Source organism: Brassica rapa, chromosome A08 (assembly GCF_000309985.2).
Source record: "Brassica rapa cultivar Chiifu-401-42 chromosome A08, CAAS_Brap_v3.01, whole genome shotgun sequence".
NCBI classification, from domain to species: Eukaryota; Viridiplantae; Streptophyta; class Magnoliopsida; order Brassicales; family Brassicaceae; genus Brassica; species Brassica rapa.
In genome coordinates, this window is record NC_024802.2 from 17024492 (window position 1) to 17040273 (window position 15782).

The 15782-nt window shown below is 41.0% G+C and overlaps 5 protein-coding genes across 5 annotated transcripts; 4 read left to right on the plus strand and 1 right to left on the minus strand.

The window, feature by feature from the left end:
- Positions 1 to 947: 947 nt before the first annotated feature.
- On the plus strand, positions 948 to 2925 carry LOC103835167 (eukaryotic translation initiation factor 4B3). The gene is made up of 2 exons (XM_009111285.3): positions 948 to 2139; positions 2502 to 2925. Exons 1-2 carry the CDS (start codon positions 1022 to 1024, stop codon positions 2599 to 2601), a joined length of 1218 nt encoding a protein of 405 aa, XP_009109533.1. The 5' UTR covers positions 948 to 1021; the 3' UTR covers positions 2602 to 2925.
- A 1102-nt stretch (positions 2926 to 4027) lies between these two features.
- Positions 4028 to 5435, plus strand: LOC103835168 (PI-PLC X-box domain-containing protein DDB_G0293730). Its single transcript, XM_009111286.3, has one exon. The coding sequence runs from the start codon at positions 4233 to 4235 to the stop codon at positions 5187 to 5189; it is 957 nt and encodes a 318-aa protein (XP_009109534.1). The 5' UTR covers positions 4028 to 4232; the 3' UTR covers positions 5190 to 5435.
- Positions 5436 to 6379: 944 nt separating this feature from the next.
- On the plus strand, positions 6380 to 8521 carry LOC103835169 (thaumatin-like protein 1). Its single transcript, XM_009111287.3, has 3 exons — positions 6380 to 6654; positions 6764 to 7433; positions 7976 to 8521. The coding sequence occupies exons 1-3, from the start codon at positions 6582 to 6584 to the stop codon at positions 8298 to 8300; spliced, it is 1068 nt and encodes a 355-aa protein (XP_009109535.1). The 5' UTR covers positions 6380 to 6581; the 3' UTR covers positions 8301 to 8521.
- A 280-nt stretch (positions 8522 to 8801) lies between these two features.
- LOC103835171 (endo-1,4-beta-xylanase 5) lies at positions 8802 to 11968 on the minus strand. The gene is made up of 8 exons (XM_009111288.3): positions 11507 to 11968; positions 11404 to 11438; positions 11137 to 11296; positions 10871 to 11049; positions 10685 to 10789; positions 10458 to 10604; positions 9701 to 10348; positions 8802 to 9357 (listed from the first exon to the last, which is right to left on the minus strand). Exons 1-8 carry the CDS (start codon positions 11589 to 11591, stop codon positions 9022 to 9024), a joined length of 1695 nt encoding a protein of 564 aa, XP_009109536.1. The 5' UTR covers positions 11592 to 11968; the 3' UTR covers positions 8802 to 9021.
- A 629-nt stretch (positions 11969 to 12597) lies between these two features.
- Positions 12598 to 14590, plus strand: LOC103835172 (CTL-like protein DDB_G0288717). The gene is made up of 3 exons (XM_009111289.3): positions 12598 to 13619; positions 13704 to 14049; positions 14133 to 14590. Exons 1-3 carry the CDS (start codon positions 12598 to 12600, stop codon positions 14391 to 14393), a joined length of 1629 nt encoding a protein of 542 aa, XP_009109537.1. The 3' UTR covers positions 14394 to 14590.
- The last annotated feature ends 1192 nt before the right edge of the window (positions 14591 to 15782 follow it).

The window sequence follows — 15782 nt, forward strand, 5'->3', positions numbered from 1 at the left end:
TAAATTAAATTAATGGAATCAATCCGTAATATTCATAGGAAAATTAATTCTGATTTACTAAGTCCGATCTAACCCAACTCATGTATCCAACCAAGTTGTAGATTTATGTCTCTTGTTTGGATCTCCAATTTTTGAAATTAAAATTTAAATCAATTTCAAACAGAAAGAGAAAAATAGAATTGGGTGGAGGATCCAACATTAAGTGAAGGCAATGTGCTTTGTCACTCTCTTTCTTCGATTCAACGATTCCGATTTCTCAGTGATTCGTTTACATCATTCTGGTCTATCTACTCAAAAGTTCGCAGTCGATTCTCACTCTGTCTCTAGTGGCGACTCTTTCCTTTTCTCTCAATCTCTTACATTTGTTTCTCCCAAATCGATTTATGTTATGAACCCTAAAGTTTTCAATTGGGACATTTGTGTTAAGAGAAATTAAGAAATCGGTTTTTAATAACTTGGGTCGAATTTAGTTAAATTGGGGTTAAGTTTAATTAATTACGAATTGATTCTATTAACTTTGTTAAAATCAATTAAACTCAATTGTGATATTCCCATCGTATAATCATTTACTTCGTACATATGACATGTATTAACATAAATTTTGTGTAGTTATTAACACAATCTCGTATAGTTTCCACCATGTTAGAGTAAATTTAGTGTAGTTAAGAAAATTTTTCTAATAATATATAAAATATATATAGATATACTGAATGTTATTTTTTCTACATATTTTGAATGAGATAAACATAATTATAATGATGAAATTGGAAATTTCTGTTTAAATTTAACAATATTTTAAAAAATATATTTTCTTCACCTTGCAGGAAAAGGAAAACAATTGCAAATATTCTAAATTAAACATATTTTATTTGCCTTGCTCAATATTAGATAAATTAACAACCGTCGGATCAAAAAAATAAATCTCCACATAAAAGGATCCGTGATTCTGAGGGTTTCTTACGAAAACAAAGACAACCTTTCATTCATTCACACAAAGCAAAAAAAAAAGAAGAAGAGAAACATGGCGGCTGCTGTATCATCCGTTTGGGCAAAGCCCGGTGCTTGGGCTCTCGAAGCCGAAGAGCAAGACGCCGAGCTCCAGCAACAACACCAATCATCCCTCGCCTCTAATCAAACCGCCCCCTCCTCCGATTTCCCCTCCTTAGCCGCCGCCGCCACCACCAAAACCAAGAAGAAGAAGGGCCAAACCTTATCCCTCGCCGAATTCTCCACCTACAAGGCTGCAACCGCTCCTCCTCAGACGGAGCGCCTCACTCAGGCCGAGCTCGTCTCCCTCCCCACGGGCCCACGCGAGCGCTCCGCCGAGGAGCTCGAGAGATCTAAGGGCTTCCGGAGCTACGGACCTAGGGAGGACTCCACCTCCAGGTGGGGCTCCTCTAGGGCTTCCGAGGACGGTGAGAGGAGAGGAGGCGGTGGATTCGGCAGAGACAGGGAGTCTATGGGCCCTTCCCGGGCCGATGAGACTGATGATTGGGCCGCTGGGAAGAAGGCCTTTGGTGGGCGAGGCCCAAGCGATGTGTTCGAGAGGAGAGACCGAGGCCCAGGTGGAGGATTCTTCGATTCTCAGTCTAAGGCTGATGAAGTCGATAGCTGGGTCTCCTCTAAGCCCAGATTCGTTCCTTCTAGCAACAACGGCGGCGGCGGAGGCGGCGGTGATAGATTCGAGAAGCGAGGGAGTTTCGAGTCCTTGTCTAGAACCCGCGATTCTCAATTCGGCGGCGGATCTGAATCCGACACATGGGGGAGGAGAAGAGAGGAGAGCGGCGCGCCACCGGCTTCCGGCGGTGGTGGTGGTGGTAGCTCACGGCCGAGATTGGTGTTGCAGCCGCGGACGCTTCCTGTGGCTGCTCCCGTTGTTGTGGATGTGAAGCCGGAGAGCCCGGTGGCTGTAGAGAGACCTGTCATTGTGGAGAGACCTAAAGGTGCGAATCCGTTTGGGAACGCGAGGCCTAGGGAGGAGGTTTTGGCTGAGAAGGGACAGGACTGGAAGGAGATTGATGAGAAGCTCGAGGCTGTTAAGTTGAAGGAGGTTGCAGAGAAGCCTGATGAGGGGAAGATGGGGTTTGGTCTTGGTAATGGTCGTAAGGACGATCGTACTGACGGAAGTTGGAGGAAAAGGTCTCTTCTTTGACTAGATAATAACCTTTTGGTTGATTCATTGCTTGCCTGCTTATATACTTTGCTTATGGTCTCTTAGTTCATATATGAGAGAGATGGATTCATAGATGCACTAGGGTTATGGATCACTGCATTGTTTGTTTTACTAGTTACTTGAGAGAATAGTCTCTTGATATATCATTAATGCATTCATAGTTGAAAGCACATTGAAGTTGAAGAAGTCTAGTGATACTTTTTCTTGGCTTAAAAATTGAATCCTTCTTTCTGTATTTTTTAAATATGGCATTCCTTATGTGAGATCTGTCTTTATTTTTCTGCATGATTCTTACACTGGATTGTTTTGTCTGTTTTGAACATTAAAGCTCTGAGCAAACTGAGGAAACACCAGCTGTAGAAGAGGCTAACAAGGAAGAACCTGCCAAGGAAGAGGCTGGCAAGAAAGAGGCTGAGGACGAAAACTAAATGAGCATTTTGGGAGTGCGAGGAGTTCATGAGGGTTTTTAGCTTCTGAGAATTTGTGTTGTTTTAAGTTGTCTGTTTAACTCTATAGAAATTTTTTGGTAGGGGACTCCTTATAATTTATGTCTTTTGTTTGCATACAGTCTTGCAATTTTTAGGGATTGTGGGTGTCTTTCTATGATTTTGCACAATTTGTTATTCGTATTATTGTCTCCTTTTTTTCTGATTTGTGAGCTGTTTCGTTGGACGAGTGGTAAGTTGTATTTGTTTGTTGTTGAACGTTGATCCACTGTTTCAGAGAGATGTGATGAACAGAGCTTTAGAGGATTCCTTATATAGTCCACGGCACTAGACATAATCGAATAGGTAGAACTGTATGAGTTTAAAGCTCTAGGATCATATTTAAACTGAACTTGTCTTAATCCCAATCCAAAATGAAAACTCAATCTATAAAGTGAACTAAATTTGCAAGCGGATATAACAAATAGGTTCATGTGTTTATTGAAGTATTTAGTTAACCAATGTATGTTACAAAAAAAAAAAAAAAAAAAAAAAGTTAACCAATGTACCTCAGAATGTTTGGTAAATTATGCTCTTAATCTTTAATTTCAATAATTCTATTCCCTAAAACTATAAACAAGTGCCTAAGACCATCCTCTATAATAGAGGTGGGTTTTACTCCAATGTATTTCTCTAAAATAGAGATCTCTACATATAGAGCAAAATATAGAGGAATGCTATTTCTTCCTCTATAAATAGAGGAAAAAATAGCAATCTCTATTTTAGAGGCAAAAATAGAGATGGATTGGAGTAGTTTTGCCTCTAAATGCGATTATAGAGGTGGAAATAGAGGTGGGTTGGAGATGCTCTAATGTATTCTGAAGCTGTGCTTCTTTTGTTTTATTTTCATACACCAGCCTGTATGTATCGTGGTGTTTGAGATATAAGAACACATGGTAGGCCCTGTGTATGATTGTTTTCTCTACGGATCATATATGTTCTACTTTTATCCAATTGTTTAAATTCGTAAGGAAAACTATATCACAAATGAATAAAAACTGAACATGTGTCTTGTATATGCATCATAACGAATGGAAAAATAATAAAGAATCACGTTCTATTAGTATCTTTCACGTCGAGGAGAGCCAGCTCATTGAAAGTGACCCAAAAAAAACTGAAATGTAAACAGCGAACACACAATGACACAAATGGAGATGGACCTACCAAACATCAATTACAGCCCAACCACTCTTTGAATATAGAGATATTCATATCTCCACTAATCGATCATTTCACATAAATTCACAATACTTGATTATTCAAAAGAAAATGTAGAAGAAAATTATATTATAGTAAAACTGTAACTGTAAGTTTACATAACGCAACCTTTTTTTAATAAAACGGTGTTTTTTCGTGATAAAGTACCGTCCCTGTGAAAAGATAAAACGAATATTGAGCAACTTTTACGTACCAATAATAATGGAAACCAGAACAAAAGCATAACAATAACCAAAAAAACAAATTAAAACAACTTCTGTTTTGTTTACTTAAACTATTTATAAAGGCATCGAGCCAACATTGTAACCACTACTCATCACAAGAGACAGAGAGAGAGCAAAGCCTCACCGTCACCAATGGGGACTCACCTTTCGAAACAGCTCGAGCGTCGCAAAGCCATCTCCACCGAGAAAAAAGCCCTCGCCGATCTCCAGCAATCCTGCGGCTGCGAGTTTCCCGGCTGCGACTACACCCCCTCCGATCGCAAAACCTGGATGGCCGGCGTTGGACCCGACAAGCTCCACATCAACAAGATCGTCTGGCCAGGGACTCACGACTCCGCCACCAACAAGATCGGGATCCGCTTCGTCTCCCGCCCCTTCGCTCAGTGCCAGTCTCTCTCCATCTACAACCAGCTCGTCGCCGGCACTCGAGTCCTCGACATCCGCGTCCAAGAAGACCGCCGTGTGTGCCACGGTATCCTCAAAACCTACAGCGTCGACGTCGTTTTAACCGACCTCAAACGGTTTCTCTCGGAAACCGAATCAGAGATCGTCATCCTCGAGATCAGAACGGAGTTCGGACACGAGGATCCCCCGGAGTTCGATAAGTACCTCGTGGAGCAGCTCGGCGACCACCTGATCCACCAGGACGATGGCGTGTTCGGCAAGACTGTCGCCGAGCTGCTCCCAAAGAGGGTGATATGCGTTTGGAAACCGAGGAAGTCGCCTCAGCCTAAGCGCGGGGATCCGCTGTGGAGCGCGGGGTACTTGAAAGACAACTGGATCGATACCGATCTTCCTTCGACGAAATTCGAGAGCAACTTGAAGCATTTGAGCCAGCAGCAGCCGGCTGCTTCGAGGAAGTTTTTCTACAGGGTGGAGAACACTGTCACTCCGCAGCCTGATAACCCGATATTGTGTGTTAAACCGGTCACTAACCGGATTCATTGTTACGCCAAGGTGTTTATTATTGAGTGTGTGAAGAGAGGATGTGCTGACAAGCTGCAGATATTTTCGACGGATTTTATTGATAAGGATTTTGTTGATGCTTGCGTTGGCCTCACTTTTGCAAGAGCTGAGGGGAAGGCTTGAGTGTTTATATATGAGTGGAATTCGAGTAGAGACATTGTTTGTATATTTGTTTTATAGAAAAAAGAATCAGAGCACATGGCTGGTGTTAGGGGTTCCTTGTGTATTAATCAAGTCGTTTATTTGTATGGAAACATGTCAGTGTGTGTGTGTGTGTATTTGAATTGAGGCTGTATATTCATCATATTCATTACTGAATGCAGTTATGTACATTCTGGAGATACTAGTAAAAATTTGTGTTTCTTTTTCTTTATGCAAGTACAAAATAGAAATGCAGTGAGATTGATCATTCTGACTGAAGCCAGAGAACCACCAAAATAAATATCAGAAACGAATGACCGGAGATCACTGAAGGCGACAGTTAATGCAGCGAGCAAATGAGATTCAGTTGAAGACATGACAGAATGACACAAGTCTTGAAGAAACAATTTGGGCTAGGAGAGAGAGGACTAACACGGAGCATCACAGCTCTTCAAGAATTACAAGTCTTGAACAATCAATGGGAGGAGGAGGTGCATAAGGGCTGTAGTTGGGAGCTATCTCAATGAGTGTCGAGGGTAATAGAAGATCCACCATGAGTGCTTGTGTCACACCCCCTGAAAATATTCATTAGTTTATTATTATAGGTACCAAGAGGCATGTCAGTGGCAAGCAATGCATCTTGATCTTGAACTTTATGATTCAACAAATATGCTCAGAAGTCAGTCAAAAATAATTAATCCCGTCTTATTTAGTGGACCATCACAAAATAAATGTGCTTTACATATAAGTTGTGTGCAAGTCTCATCATTAGCATTCTCATTTTTCTTGCCTTTTTATTTGCTTAACCCTACCGGTCCCTACGTCTGCAAAGACAAAATAAAGCATGGGACGCGGGGCCAACTTTCCACCTTATAATGGGCCGAATCTCAAGCACAATGGAGCTTATGGGCTATTTCACACGAAAATGGAGGATTAGGGGTGGAACCCTTCACTCCTGAAAAGGCAAAAGCAAACCCACTTGCCGCCAAATAGCTCTTCTGCTTCTAGCTAATCAAATGAATTACACAACACAGCATTTTACTCAAACGAGCAAAGACATTATTAATAGGCAGAAAACATTACATATCCGATACCATTTGGCCCACTCTAAAACGTTTTTTAGTTTGTTTAATCCTACTGGATTTTTTAAAATAATTGCAGAAGATATAATTTGTCAGGTTTCAGGCATAGAGCCCAGTAAACACACACCACAACAAATCTAGGGAAAAATAAAATAAATATAAAGAACAAAACCCATACCAAGTGACTTCCCAGTCTTTCTCAGCTCTCTCTCTCTCTTCCACAACAACAAAGATCTTCACTTTTCACTAGATCCTACCAAGACTCCAAGAGTAGTGAGACTAAGAAACTGTAATGGATCTTTCTTCTCTTCGCGGCTCTTCCTCTCTGACACTGAGCTTCATAGTTCTGCTCTTGGCTTCCACAGGTAAAATCAGTTCTTCATTCTCTCACTCACTTACTGTCTCAACTCAGTTTCAAAGTTTTTCTTTTCTTTCTCTCTGTCTTATTTGTTTTTCTTTAACATATACTATTAGGTTCTTATGGTTCAACCTTCACATTTGCTAACCGGTGCGGCTTCACCGTCTGGCCTGGAATCCTAGCCAATGCGGGCTCTCCTACTCTCTCCACCACCGGTTTTGAGCTCCCTAAGGGCACCTCACGCTCTCTCCAAGCCCCAACCGGTTGGTCCGGTCGTTTCTGGGCTCGTACCGGTTGCAGCTTCGACGGTTCCGGCTCCGGTACCTGCAAAACCGGTGACTGCGGCTCAAACCAAGTCGAATGCGTCGGACTCGGCGCCGCGCCGCCTGTAACTCTCGCCGAGTTCACTCTAGGCACCGGCGGCGACGTCTTTTACGACGTCAGCCTCGTCGACGGTTACAACCTTCCGATGATCGTTGAAGTCGCCGGTGGATCTGGGCAGTGTGCTTCCACCGGCTGCACTTCCGACCTTAACCTTCAGTGCCCCGCTGAGCTGCGCTCCGGCGACGGTGACGCGTGTAAAAGCGCGTGCGAGGCGTTTCGGAGTCCTGAGTACTGTTGCAGCGGCGCGTACGCTACACCTTCCACTTGTAGGCCTTCGGTTTACTCGGAGATGTTCAAAGCTGCGTGTCCTCGCTCCTATAGCTACGCTTACGATGATGCTACGAGCACTTTCACTTGCGCCGGTGGTGATTATACGGTGACGTTTTGCCCTTCATCACCTAGGTAAGTGCCCTCGATTTTCTCATATTTATAATTATTTTTCTCTGTTTTCCACAATTTGTGGGTTTTGTTTTTTGAAAAAATTGAAAGTTTTGTCTGTTTAATGAGGTTTCGTAATAATTAAAGAGAAATTGTACTCCTTACACACCATTTTTCCCCTATTTACACTCCATACCCTATATCCCTCCAATTTTTTTCCCCCAACATTACCATTTTCCCCCCATTCAATGATATCCCACCTTTGTTAGTATATTTAGCTAATTTACTCATAATTAAACTTAGGATATACTTTAATGAATGATTTTGGGTGCATGTTTTTTCCTTTTTTAACGCAAAAGCTGAAGTTTGTTTCTCTTCTTTTCATAAACCACCGTTTGTAAAGGCAGAAAGATTCTCTTTGTTTGGTAATAACGATGGATTTTCACGAGAAAGTTTATAGCAAATGTTGCAGAAAATTCCAAACCTGTTTGAAAATGCAAGTTGCAATATCTGAAAATTACAGTTGTATTGATTAGTGTTGGTTTTTTCCGTTTCATTGTAAGCAGTCAGAAATCAACAAGCTACCCCACACCGGTACAAGACTCGTCGGCGACCTCACAAGGTTCGGACCCCGTGCCCGGTTCGGATACAGGTTACTCGGGTCAGGGTCAACAACAGTCTCAAGGTCAGGGTCAACAACAGGCTCAGGATCAGGGTTATGGATACGGGTCTCAGGGTACTGGGTCGCAGGTTGGTTCGGGAGAGACGATGTTACAAGACGGATCATGGATGGCTGGTTTGGCTATGGGAGACTCTAGCAGATTAACCGGTGCTTCACTAGCAATGCTACTCGCCGGATTTACCTTTGTGTTTCCTTTTATTTTCTCGTAGCATCATCGTCTTTGACTTTCCCTTTCATTTGCCTTTGTTTAATGTTAGACTGTCTTGTTGATAATCAGTTTTTTTTTTCTCGAGTAGGACTGCAACAATTTGGGGTTTTAGGTTGTTCTTGTACTGGAGCTTTGTGTGTGCGTGTTCTTGCTTCATCTGTCTTTAAAGAATGTTTGTTTAATGTTCGACATTGTGAGATATGTTTTGTGATTTAATCATCTCAACTGGGTTAGTTTCAGATCTAAAGCACCATAAATTAAGTAACTAACCTTAATTGAAATTGACATTTATTGTGTTTGTTGGTCTACTTAAATCTTAGAGAATTAATAGGTCTATATGATAATGTTGCCAGAGCCAAGCTGGACCTCACAGTTCATTGCAGTGTGATTTGAATCATGCTACTTATCTTTTTTATTTACTTTTTGACGATGCTACTGATTTGATGTCTCCTTATGTCAGAAATTTATATGATAAAACTTATTAAAGTTTCCCACGCCACAAAGCCACAGTAGCGTCTCATTTCATGTCCTTTATTGACCCGTTGTCACTTATTGTCTCCACCACCACCAGTACATTTTAGTTGTATTCATTTATAATGTTGAAGTGTCGATTGAAAGTTTGCAAAAAAAACCTATTCTATCTCTTATTGATGACCCTAGACTTGAAGTATATCTATCGACCATTTAAGATTCGCAGTGCATCTTAACACATAAAACACACGTTAGATTCGGAGCCTGACATGTTTGGTCTCAGGGTCTCGAGACAGCGAGAAAGATGAATTCACCGTTTTACCCTCGTATATGATGCTGACTCGATACTCTCCTAAAAATCCCAAGAAGCTGAAGGTTCCACGGTCGTCCGTCTTTGCCTTAACTTCACCGGTAGTCCATTCTAGCAGCTTCTTATCCACCACGTCTCCGGCAGGAAGGTTAATAAACTTATCGTCAGTAAGGCACATTTGGTAACAGCCGTTAGGGTGAAGTGCGGTCCATAGAATTATACCGTTCACTGATGGGTGCGAAAATCCTTCACGTAACACTTGCTCCAAATAAAGCGCCTGTTACACATTTTAGTTTATTTGTTGTGTTATAATGAAAAAACTAATTGTAATTTATCACCAAAAATGCTGATGAATGGTTCATTCCACTACTATGACCATGGTTCCTACTTCCTATGATATGAAAAGTATATAATTTATTACCAAAATGCAAATGACTCGTTCAATATTATTTTTGTTAGCTAGATAACCAAAATCGCTTGTGCACAAAAAAATAAAAATAACCAAAATCGTGTCAAATAAACCGCAAAATTTACACCAAAACAAGATTCACTATTTCAAAATGATGGTCAATTTTGCACTAAACCGAGTTAAACCGGAAATCAGGTCTGACAATGTTTACCTGAGTGCGGTGGTCGAGAGTGGAGCTGATATCAATCTCGGTAAGCCATACCGGAAGCTCAAGCGTGGCGAGTTTGTCAAGGTTGGCTCTCATCAGCGCCACGTTAGGCCTCGTGAAGTGACCCTCTAGCCCAACTCCGTCCATCCTCATACCGCCGCCGTCGTACCTTTCTAGCTCCTTGACCCTCGCGATATACTCATCGACCGTTGACCTCTCGTCACTGCAAGTCTCCACCACGTTGAAATCATTAAGGAACAGAGTCGCAAGCGAGTCAAGCTCACGCGCCGCCGCGAATAACTCGTACGAAGCGTTCTTCCCCAACCGGCTTTCGTAGAAGTCGAAGTGAAGCATCTCGTTGCTCACGTCCCAGTGCACAAACTCTCCTCTGTAACGAGTCATAAGGCTCGTTATACGCTGGTTAACCGCGGACCGGAGATCTTCCCCGGTTAGATTACGAACCCAGTCGGGAGTGTATTTGGGATCTTCCCAGAAGATGTTGTGGCCACGAGCGATGATTCTATTAGCTCTGACGAAACTCATCATCTGATCCGCGAATGTGTAGTTTAGCTTGCCTTGATGGGGCTCCGTTGCGTACCATTTAAGCTCGTTCTCGAAGACAGTCGCGTCGAATCTCTTCACGAACCACTCCTACGAGATAAACCAAATAATATGTAACGTTGCATGAATTGTTATGGAAGTGTAGCTGATGCAATAATGTAACGTCGCATTTGCATGAATTGTTATGGAAGTGGCTTACTTGGTAAGGGATGTTTCCGAGGATTGTTTTGGAGATAGCTGATCCAATGGGGAAGTCTTTAGCGATCTGCTCTACGTTCACCACTGCTCCTTCAGCGCTCTCTCCGTTTTCTCCGGCCACGTGAATTGTCACTGCTCTTTTTCTCGCCTGAAAATAAGTTTTCACATAAAGATTGTCAAAAAATTTCAGATATTTTCTATAGTAGAAAGTCTTGTTTTGTATTTTACAGTGTTAATGAAGTAATCTTGGTTGTTCTTCCATTGATCCTGCGTGAAGGGCTGAAGCGATGCACTCGCCACTTCTAATTGGGTTTTACCATCGTCGTTTGTTGTCTGCATTATTAGGAATTTTTTTAACATTTAAGTTTGATTATGTAACCAAATCTTTTGAGCATTAATGTATATGGAATAGACCTCAAAGAAGAGTATGGATAGTTGGGAAGGAGAGTCAAGAAGGAAGCCGCCTTTGAGGAAAGACCAGCAACCTTGTTTTGCAGATACAGAACCTACGCAGTTTAAGGTGGCGTTGTCTGATCTCAACTTTGCTCTTACACGAGCTGTTGACGCAGAACCAGCCTCTATCTTCACCCAAACTGTATTTTATTTTTCAGTAGTCTCAAACCAATCAGATGATGGTTACATTGAGTTATTTTTATATCAGAAGGGAAATGATACTTAACTGGAGAAGCAATAGATGGTGTTTTGCGTGAGATTGTGCAATATGTAAGCTGGTGTGTAGCTAGCACCAACGCTTCTGAGAGTGTCTCTGCCTGACCCAGAAGCTTCTTCGCCTTTCAGCATCCCTCCATTGTAAAGTGGTTTCTCTGGTTCTGCTCTACACTGCTCATTTCGGTTGTGTTTTTTTCAGAAATCAGTATTTACATAATTCAACATATGAACGATTAGTTTACAATATTAAATAAATGTAACAATCCAAAGCTTAAAACCTCTGTATAGGCAGTAGAATCGTAGAAAGGTCCATCTGCACATGAAGATCAATCTATCAAGCTAAAAAGTCTTGTATATAATATGGTGTAGGATCATAAGTACCATTTGACGAAGAAACAAGTATGAAAGCGGCGAGGAGCGAATAAATGGCACAAAAAATGAAACCAATGATGGAAGAATGTTTCATGATTCAGAGCAAGAACACAAAAAAATCCTGAGATTTGAAAGGGAAAAGGAGAGAGAGAGAGAGATGAGGGGGATCGATGAAACCAAGTGTGTGTCCCGATATGATTGGATGAAGGTGGTTACACCATTCCCTAATTGGGAAGAGTTTGATTCAGAGAGGGAACACAATATGACAGAGCACACAGTAACCTATTTAGTGAGTTCACGTGACGATGTTGTTATACGCGAAGTGGGTGGGTTCTGTGCAAAGTGCTTCATGTGAACTCGTGCTTTTATATATTTGATTGTTCAGCTACTTTAGTACTTTCTTTCCCCCACGGGAGTATGCTTTCACTACAAGTTATTAACCCATTTCGTACCCTTTTGTTTTGTGTGTGTGTATAAAAAAACTTACGCCTGCAAAATTGAAGTGCACGCTCTTGTAGTCCAGTCCCCAGGGACCATTTTCCTCTCGCATGCGACGCTTTGGGCTTTAATGGGCTCGGTCTCATTAAGCCCAATGGTCTCAAATAATTATTTTAATTATTTTTCCTTTAAGCCCGTTTCAAACACATGGAGTCTGAAATTATTTATCCCTGGTCAAAGACTCAAAGGATCTGATCTATATATTATTTTTTTGGGTCGAGGATCTATACATTATTTAATGTTTTCTTCATGTATTTTCCTTTAGCAATAATGTTGTAAAGACTAAAGAGACACTAAAAATATTTAAGTGCGACTAAAGATAACACTTATGTAATAAAAAGTCATTTTCATTACATAACTTTTTGGACGGTCTAAAACGTAATTATCTTTAAATTTTTTTTTTTAGAATTTCTGGTGGCGATCATCTTCGCTTCGCCGCTTGGGCGGTGGCCGTAGTTACTAATTAACTGTGATTAACCGCAAATGATAATTAAAGTCTCGTCGTCTTCTGCTACTACTGTCACCTTCTCCACTTTTTAGCTCAATCCTTCTCCTCCAGAGAGGCTGAGCTTTCTCCTCTCTCTCTCCCCATCTCCGACACCATGGCTGCTGACGACGGCGACCCCACCAAATTCGCCGCGATCTCCTCCTCCTCCTCCCCTCTTCTCTCCAAACCCTCCACGTCAGCTCTCGATTCCCCGCGTCGAAGTAGCGATCCCGAATCCGACCCGACACAGTTCCTCCAGATCTCTTACAACTTCGGTCCTAGACCTTTCAAAGACGTCGCTTTCCTCCTCCTCTTCGACCTCTTCGTCTTCTCCACCTTCGGCTTCGGCGTCTTCTCCGTCTTCCATAGGAATACTGATTACGGCGACTCCTCTTCCTTCTCCTACGATCTCGCCTCCACCTCTTGCCTCAAAGTCTCCACCTTTACGAGGTTTTCGAATAGTTATTGGTCGGATCCGGTCTTTGAGAAGGATTTGATCTGGACCCTTGTTGTAACGCTAATCTTAAGCGCGCCGTTTTGTTTTCTTGTCCTGCTTTTGCTCAAACACTACACTAAGCAGATAGTTTACGCTTGTTTGCCTCTCTTTGTCCTGTTCCCGATCTTCTTCAATGTTTACTGGTTCGTCGCTTGTACTCTTAGCTCCTCTTGTAGCGACGCACTCCCTCTAGCTTACAGAGTCCTTCTCCTAGTGTTTGTTTTCTTGATCGTGGGGGTCATTGTCTGGATCATTGTAGCGAACTGGCATAGAATCGAGCTGACGATTCAGATCATCGGTGTTGCGTCGGATGCACTGTCTAAAAACTTGAAGCTTTTTGTTGTGTTGCCGTTGTTGATCCTCGGGTTGGTTGTGTACTACGCGCCGATTGTGGTGTTCTTGGTGTTTGCTAGGTTTAACGGCGAGTTTGTGCCGAGGGAGGTGGATGGTGATGAGTATGTTTGTGAGTGGAAGGAAGATTCGTGGGTTCCTGCTTACTACGCTCTTGCAATCATAACTATGATTTGGTCTCTTGCTGTAATGGTGGAGATGCAAGTGTATGTTATCAGTGGAGCTATTGCTCAGTGGTATTTCTCCAAGGAAGACTCAATGCCTAAGAAATGCATACGGAGCTCTTTGAGGTGATTTGTGATTGTGATTGTGATTCCCCCTTTGATTCCTTTAGTTTATGTGCAGTGTTTGACATCTCTGTCTCTCTCTTTCAGGAACGCGTTTGGTCAATCCTTTGGTACGATATGTCTCTCGGGGATCCTCGTAGGGGTTGTTCGTGTTGTCCGAGCCATTGTGGACAACGCGAGAGAAGAGAATCCACAAGGGATAGTGAACTTTGCTCTTCGTTGCTGTGCAAATGCCTTGCTTGGAGCTTTTGACTATCTCAACAAGTTCACCATCAACTTTGCTGCGATAACTGGCGAGTCTTATTGCACCTCTGCCAAAATGACTTACGAGCTGTTAAGACGGAACCTGCTCTCAGCTGTTTTTGTGGAAACTGTTTCCACTAGGATCCTAACCGGAATAGTTTTTGTCCTCTCAGCTGCTTATGCGGTCGCGGTGAGTATAAGACAACTTGTGCATCTTCTCACTAACCAAACCTTTGAGTTACTAATTTTGGTGTGTTATGTTGTGAAAAACAGACATGGGCTGTACTGAGAGGAGTGAGCAGCTTGGGTGTAGATTCGTACTTGGTGGCTATCTTGGCGTGGCTATTACTGACAGTGGTCTTGGCTTTCTTTGTACATGTTCTTGATAATGTGATAGACACGATCTATGTATGTTACGCGATTGATCGAGACAAGGGAGATGTGTGTAAGCAGGAAGTTCACGAGGTGTATGTTCACTTGCCTATCAGCAGAAGCACAAGATCTGCGCTCATCCCAAATGCTCTTAATGCATAGGAGAAGATGATCCCAATGTCTCTGCTTGTTTTTGTTTTTTTTTTACATTTGTTTTTCACCATTGTAAATTCCTGAGTAGAGTGGATCTGGTGAATTATCGTTTGTATTCCTGGGGATTATATTTTGACGCTGTGGGATAATTTTGAATAAAAACAGAGTTTTAGAAATAAACAAGGCATCGATATTCGGATTGGTTATTTTTCGGATTTAAATTGCTTAGTTATGATCGGATCAATTATGATCTGGATTATTGATCGTTAGATTACTTAATTCTTTAACATGTCTTGGATTTCAAAACATTCTAATTCTTTAACATGTCTTGGATTTCAAAACATTTGGTCATTTGGAACAACCAAGTATTTGAATTTTTTTGGTCTAGGTTGGTTCTTTGTAAAACTAGATCGATCCGGATTTATAGTTTAAGATAATCATAGTTTTAGATATGATTATGGTCTGGGTTGGTTCTTTGTAAAAATAGAACACACATGATCATAGTTTTAGATACGGCAATTGTCAATAATAGCACCTTTTGAAGTTTATGTCTCAAAAAGAGCACTAGAAGGAGAAAGTCACAAAAATGACATTTATTAAAAGATAAAATGTTCCTAATATCTTTGGTTTAAATTAAATAAACAAACAAAAATAAAATAAAAATAAAAAAAAAAAAATTTTTTTATAGTTTCAGATTATATGTTTTCAGATTCGAAATTTTTATAATTTTTTTTATAAAAATTTTTTTGAATTTTTTTTTATTTTTTTTTCAAATTTTCTTTTTATAGTTTAAAAATAATTTTTGAAACTGTTTTATAAATTTTTTATTTTAGTATTTATTTTTTATAAAATTTTAAACCTTAATTCCAAAACCCCACCCCCTTAACTCTAAACCCTAAGGTTTGGATTAGTTAACCCAAGGGGTATAAGTGTATATTTACTTCATTAATGAAACCTATTTTTGTGACTTTGAGCCTTGAGTGCTACTTTGGGAACAAAAACTTGGTTTGATGCTATTCTAGTCTTTTTCTCTTTTAGATATTCATGTTTTTGGTTAGGTATGAATCGGTTATTAACATCAGGTCTGTTTAAAACGATCTTTTCGGATTCTGCATTCGAATCTATTCGGATCAATTATTTTTGGTTTTGGTTTTTTTGGATAAATGAATTTTAGACTTAACTAGGTTTTTTATAAATTTTCTATGAGAGTTTTTTTAGATATCCAGACCTAGAATAAACATTGTTCGGTTCTTTTTACATACAATAAAGATGAACTCTAATGAGGAGTTAAAATCTCGATGAGGTACTCCCACCATTAACAAATTTATATTGCCTAGTTGATGTTTTTTGGAAGAGTAACCAAGAGCTAGCAGGAATAGGATGGTCCTTACACAGTAA

Coding starts and splice junctions, on each gene's coding strand:
- LOC103835167 (XM_009111285.3), top strand. CDS start 1,022: ATGGCGGCTGCTGTATCATCCGTTTGGGCAAAGCCCGGTGCTTGGGCT. Junction 2,140..2,501: donor GACGGAAGTTGGAGGAAAAG/GTCTCTTCTTTG, acceptor TGAACATTAAAG/CTCTGAGCAAACTGAGGAAA.
- LOC103835168 (XM_009111286.3), top strand. CDS start 4,233: ATGGGGACTCACCTTTCGAAACAGCTCGAGCGTCGCAAAGCCATCTCC.
- LOC103835169 (XM_009111287.3), top strand. CDS start 6,582: ATGGATCTTTCTTCTCTTCGCGGCTCTTCCTCTCTGACACTGAGCTTC. Junction 6,655..6,763: donor TCTGCTCTTGGCTTCCACAG/GTAAAATCAGTT, acceptor ATATACTATTAG/GTTCTTATGGTTCAACCTTC. Junction 7,434..7,975: donor TTTTGCCCTTCATCACCTAG/GTAAGTGCCCTC, acceptor CATTGTAAGCAG/TCAGAAATCAACAAGCTACC.
- LOC103835171 (XM_009111288.3), bottom strand. CDS start 11,591: ATGAAACATTCTTCCATCATTGGTTTCATTTTTTGTGCCATTTATTCG. Junction 11,297..11,403: donor ATTCTACTGCCTATACAGAG/GTTTTAAGCTTT, acceptor CGAAATGAGCAG/TGTAGAGCAGAACCAGAGAA. Junction 9,358..9,700: donor CTCTCGACCACCGCACTCAG/GTAAACATTGTC, acceptor AATGTGTAACAG/GCGCTTTATTTGGAGCAAGT.
- LOC103835172 (XM_009111289.3), top strand. CDS start 12,598: ATGGCTGCTGACGACGGCGACCCCACCAAATTCGCCGCGATCTCCTCC. Junction 13,620..13,703: donor TGCATACGGAGCTCTTTGAG/GTGATTTGTGAT, acceptor TCTCTCTTTCAG/GAACGCGTTTGGTCAATCCT. Junction 14,050..14,132: donor CAGCTGCTTATGCGGTCGCG/GTGAGTATAAGA, acceptor TGTGAAAAACAG/ACATGGGCTGTACTGAGAGG.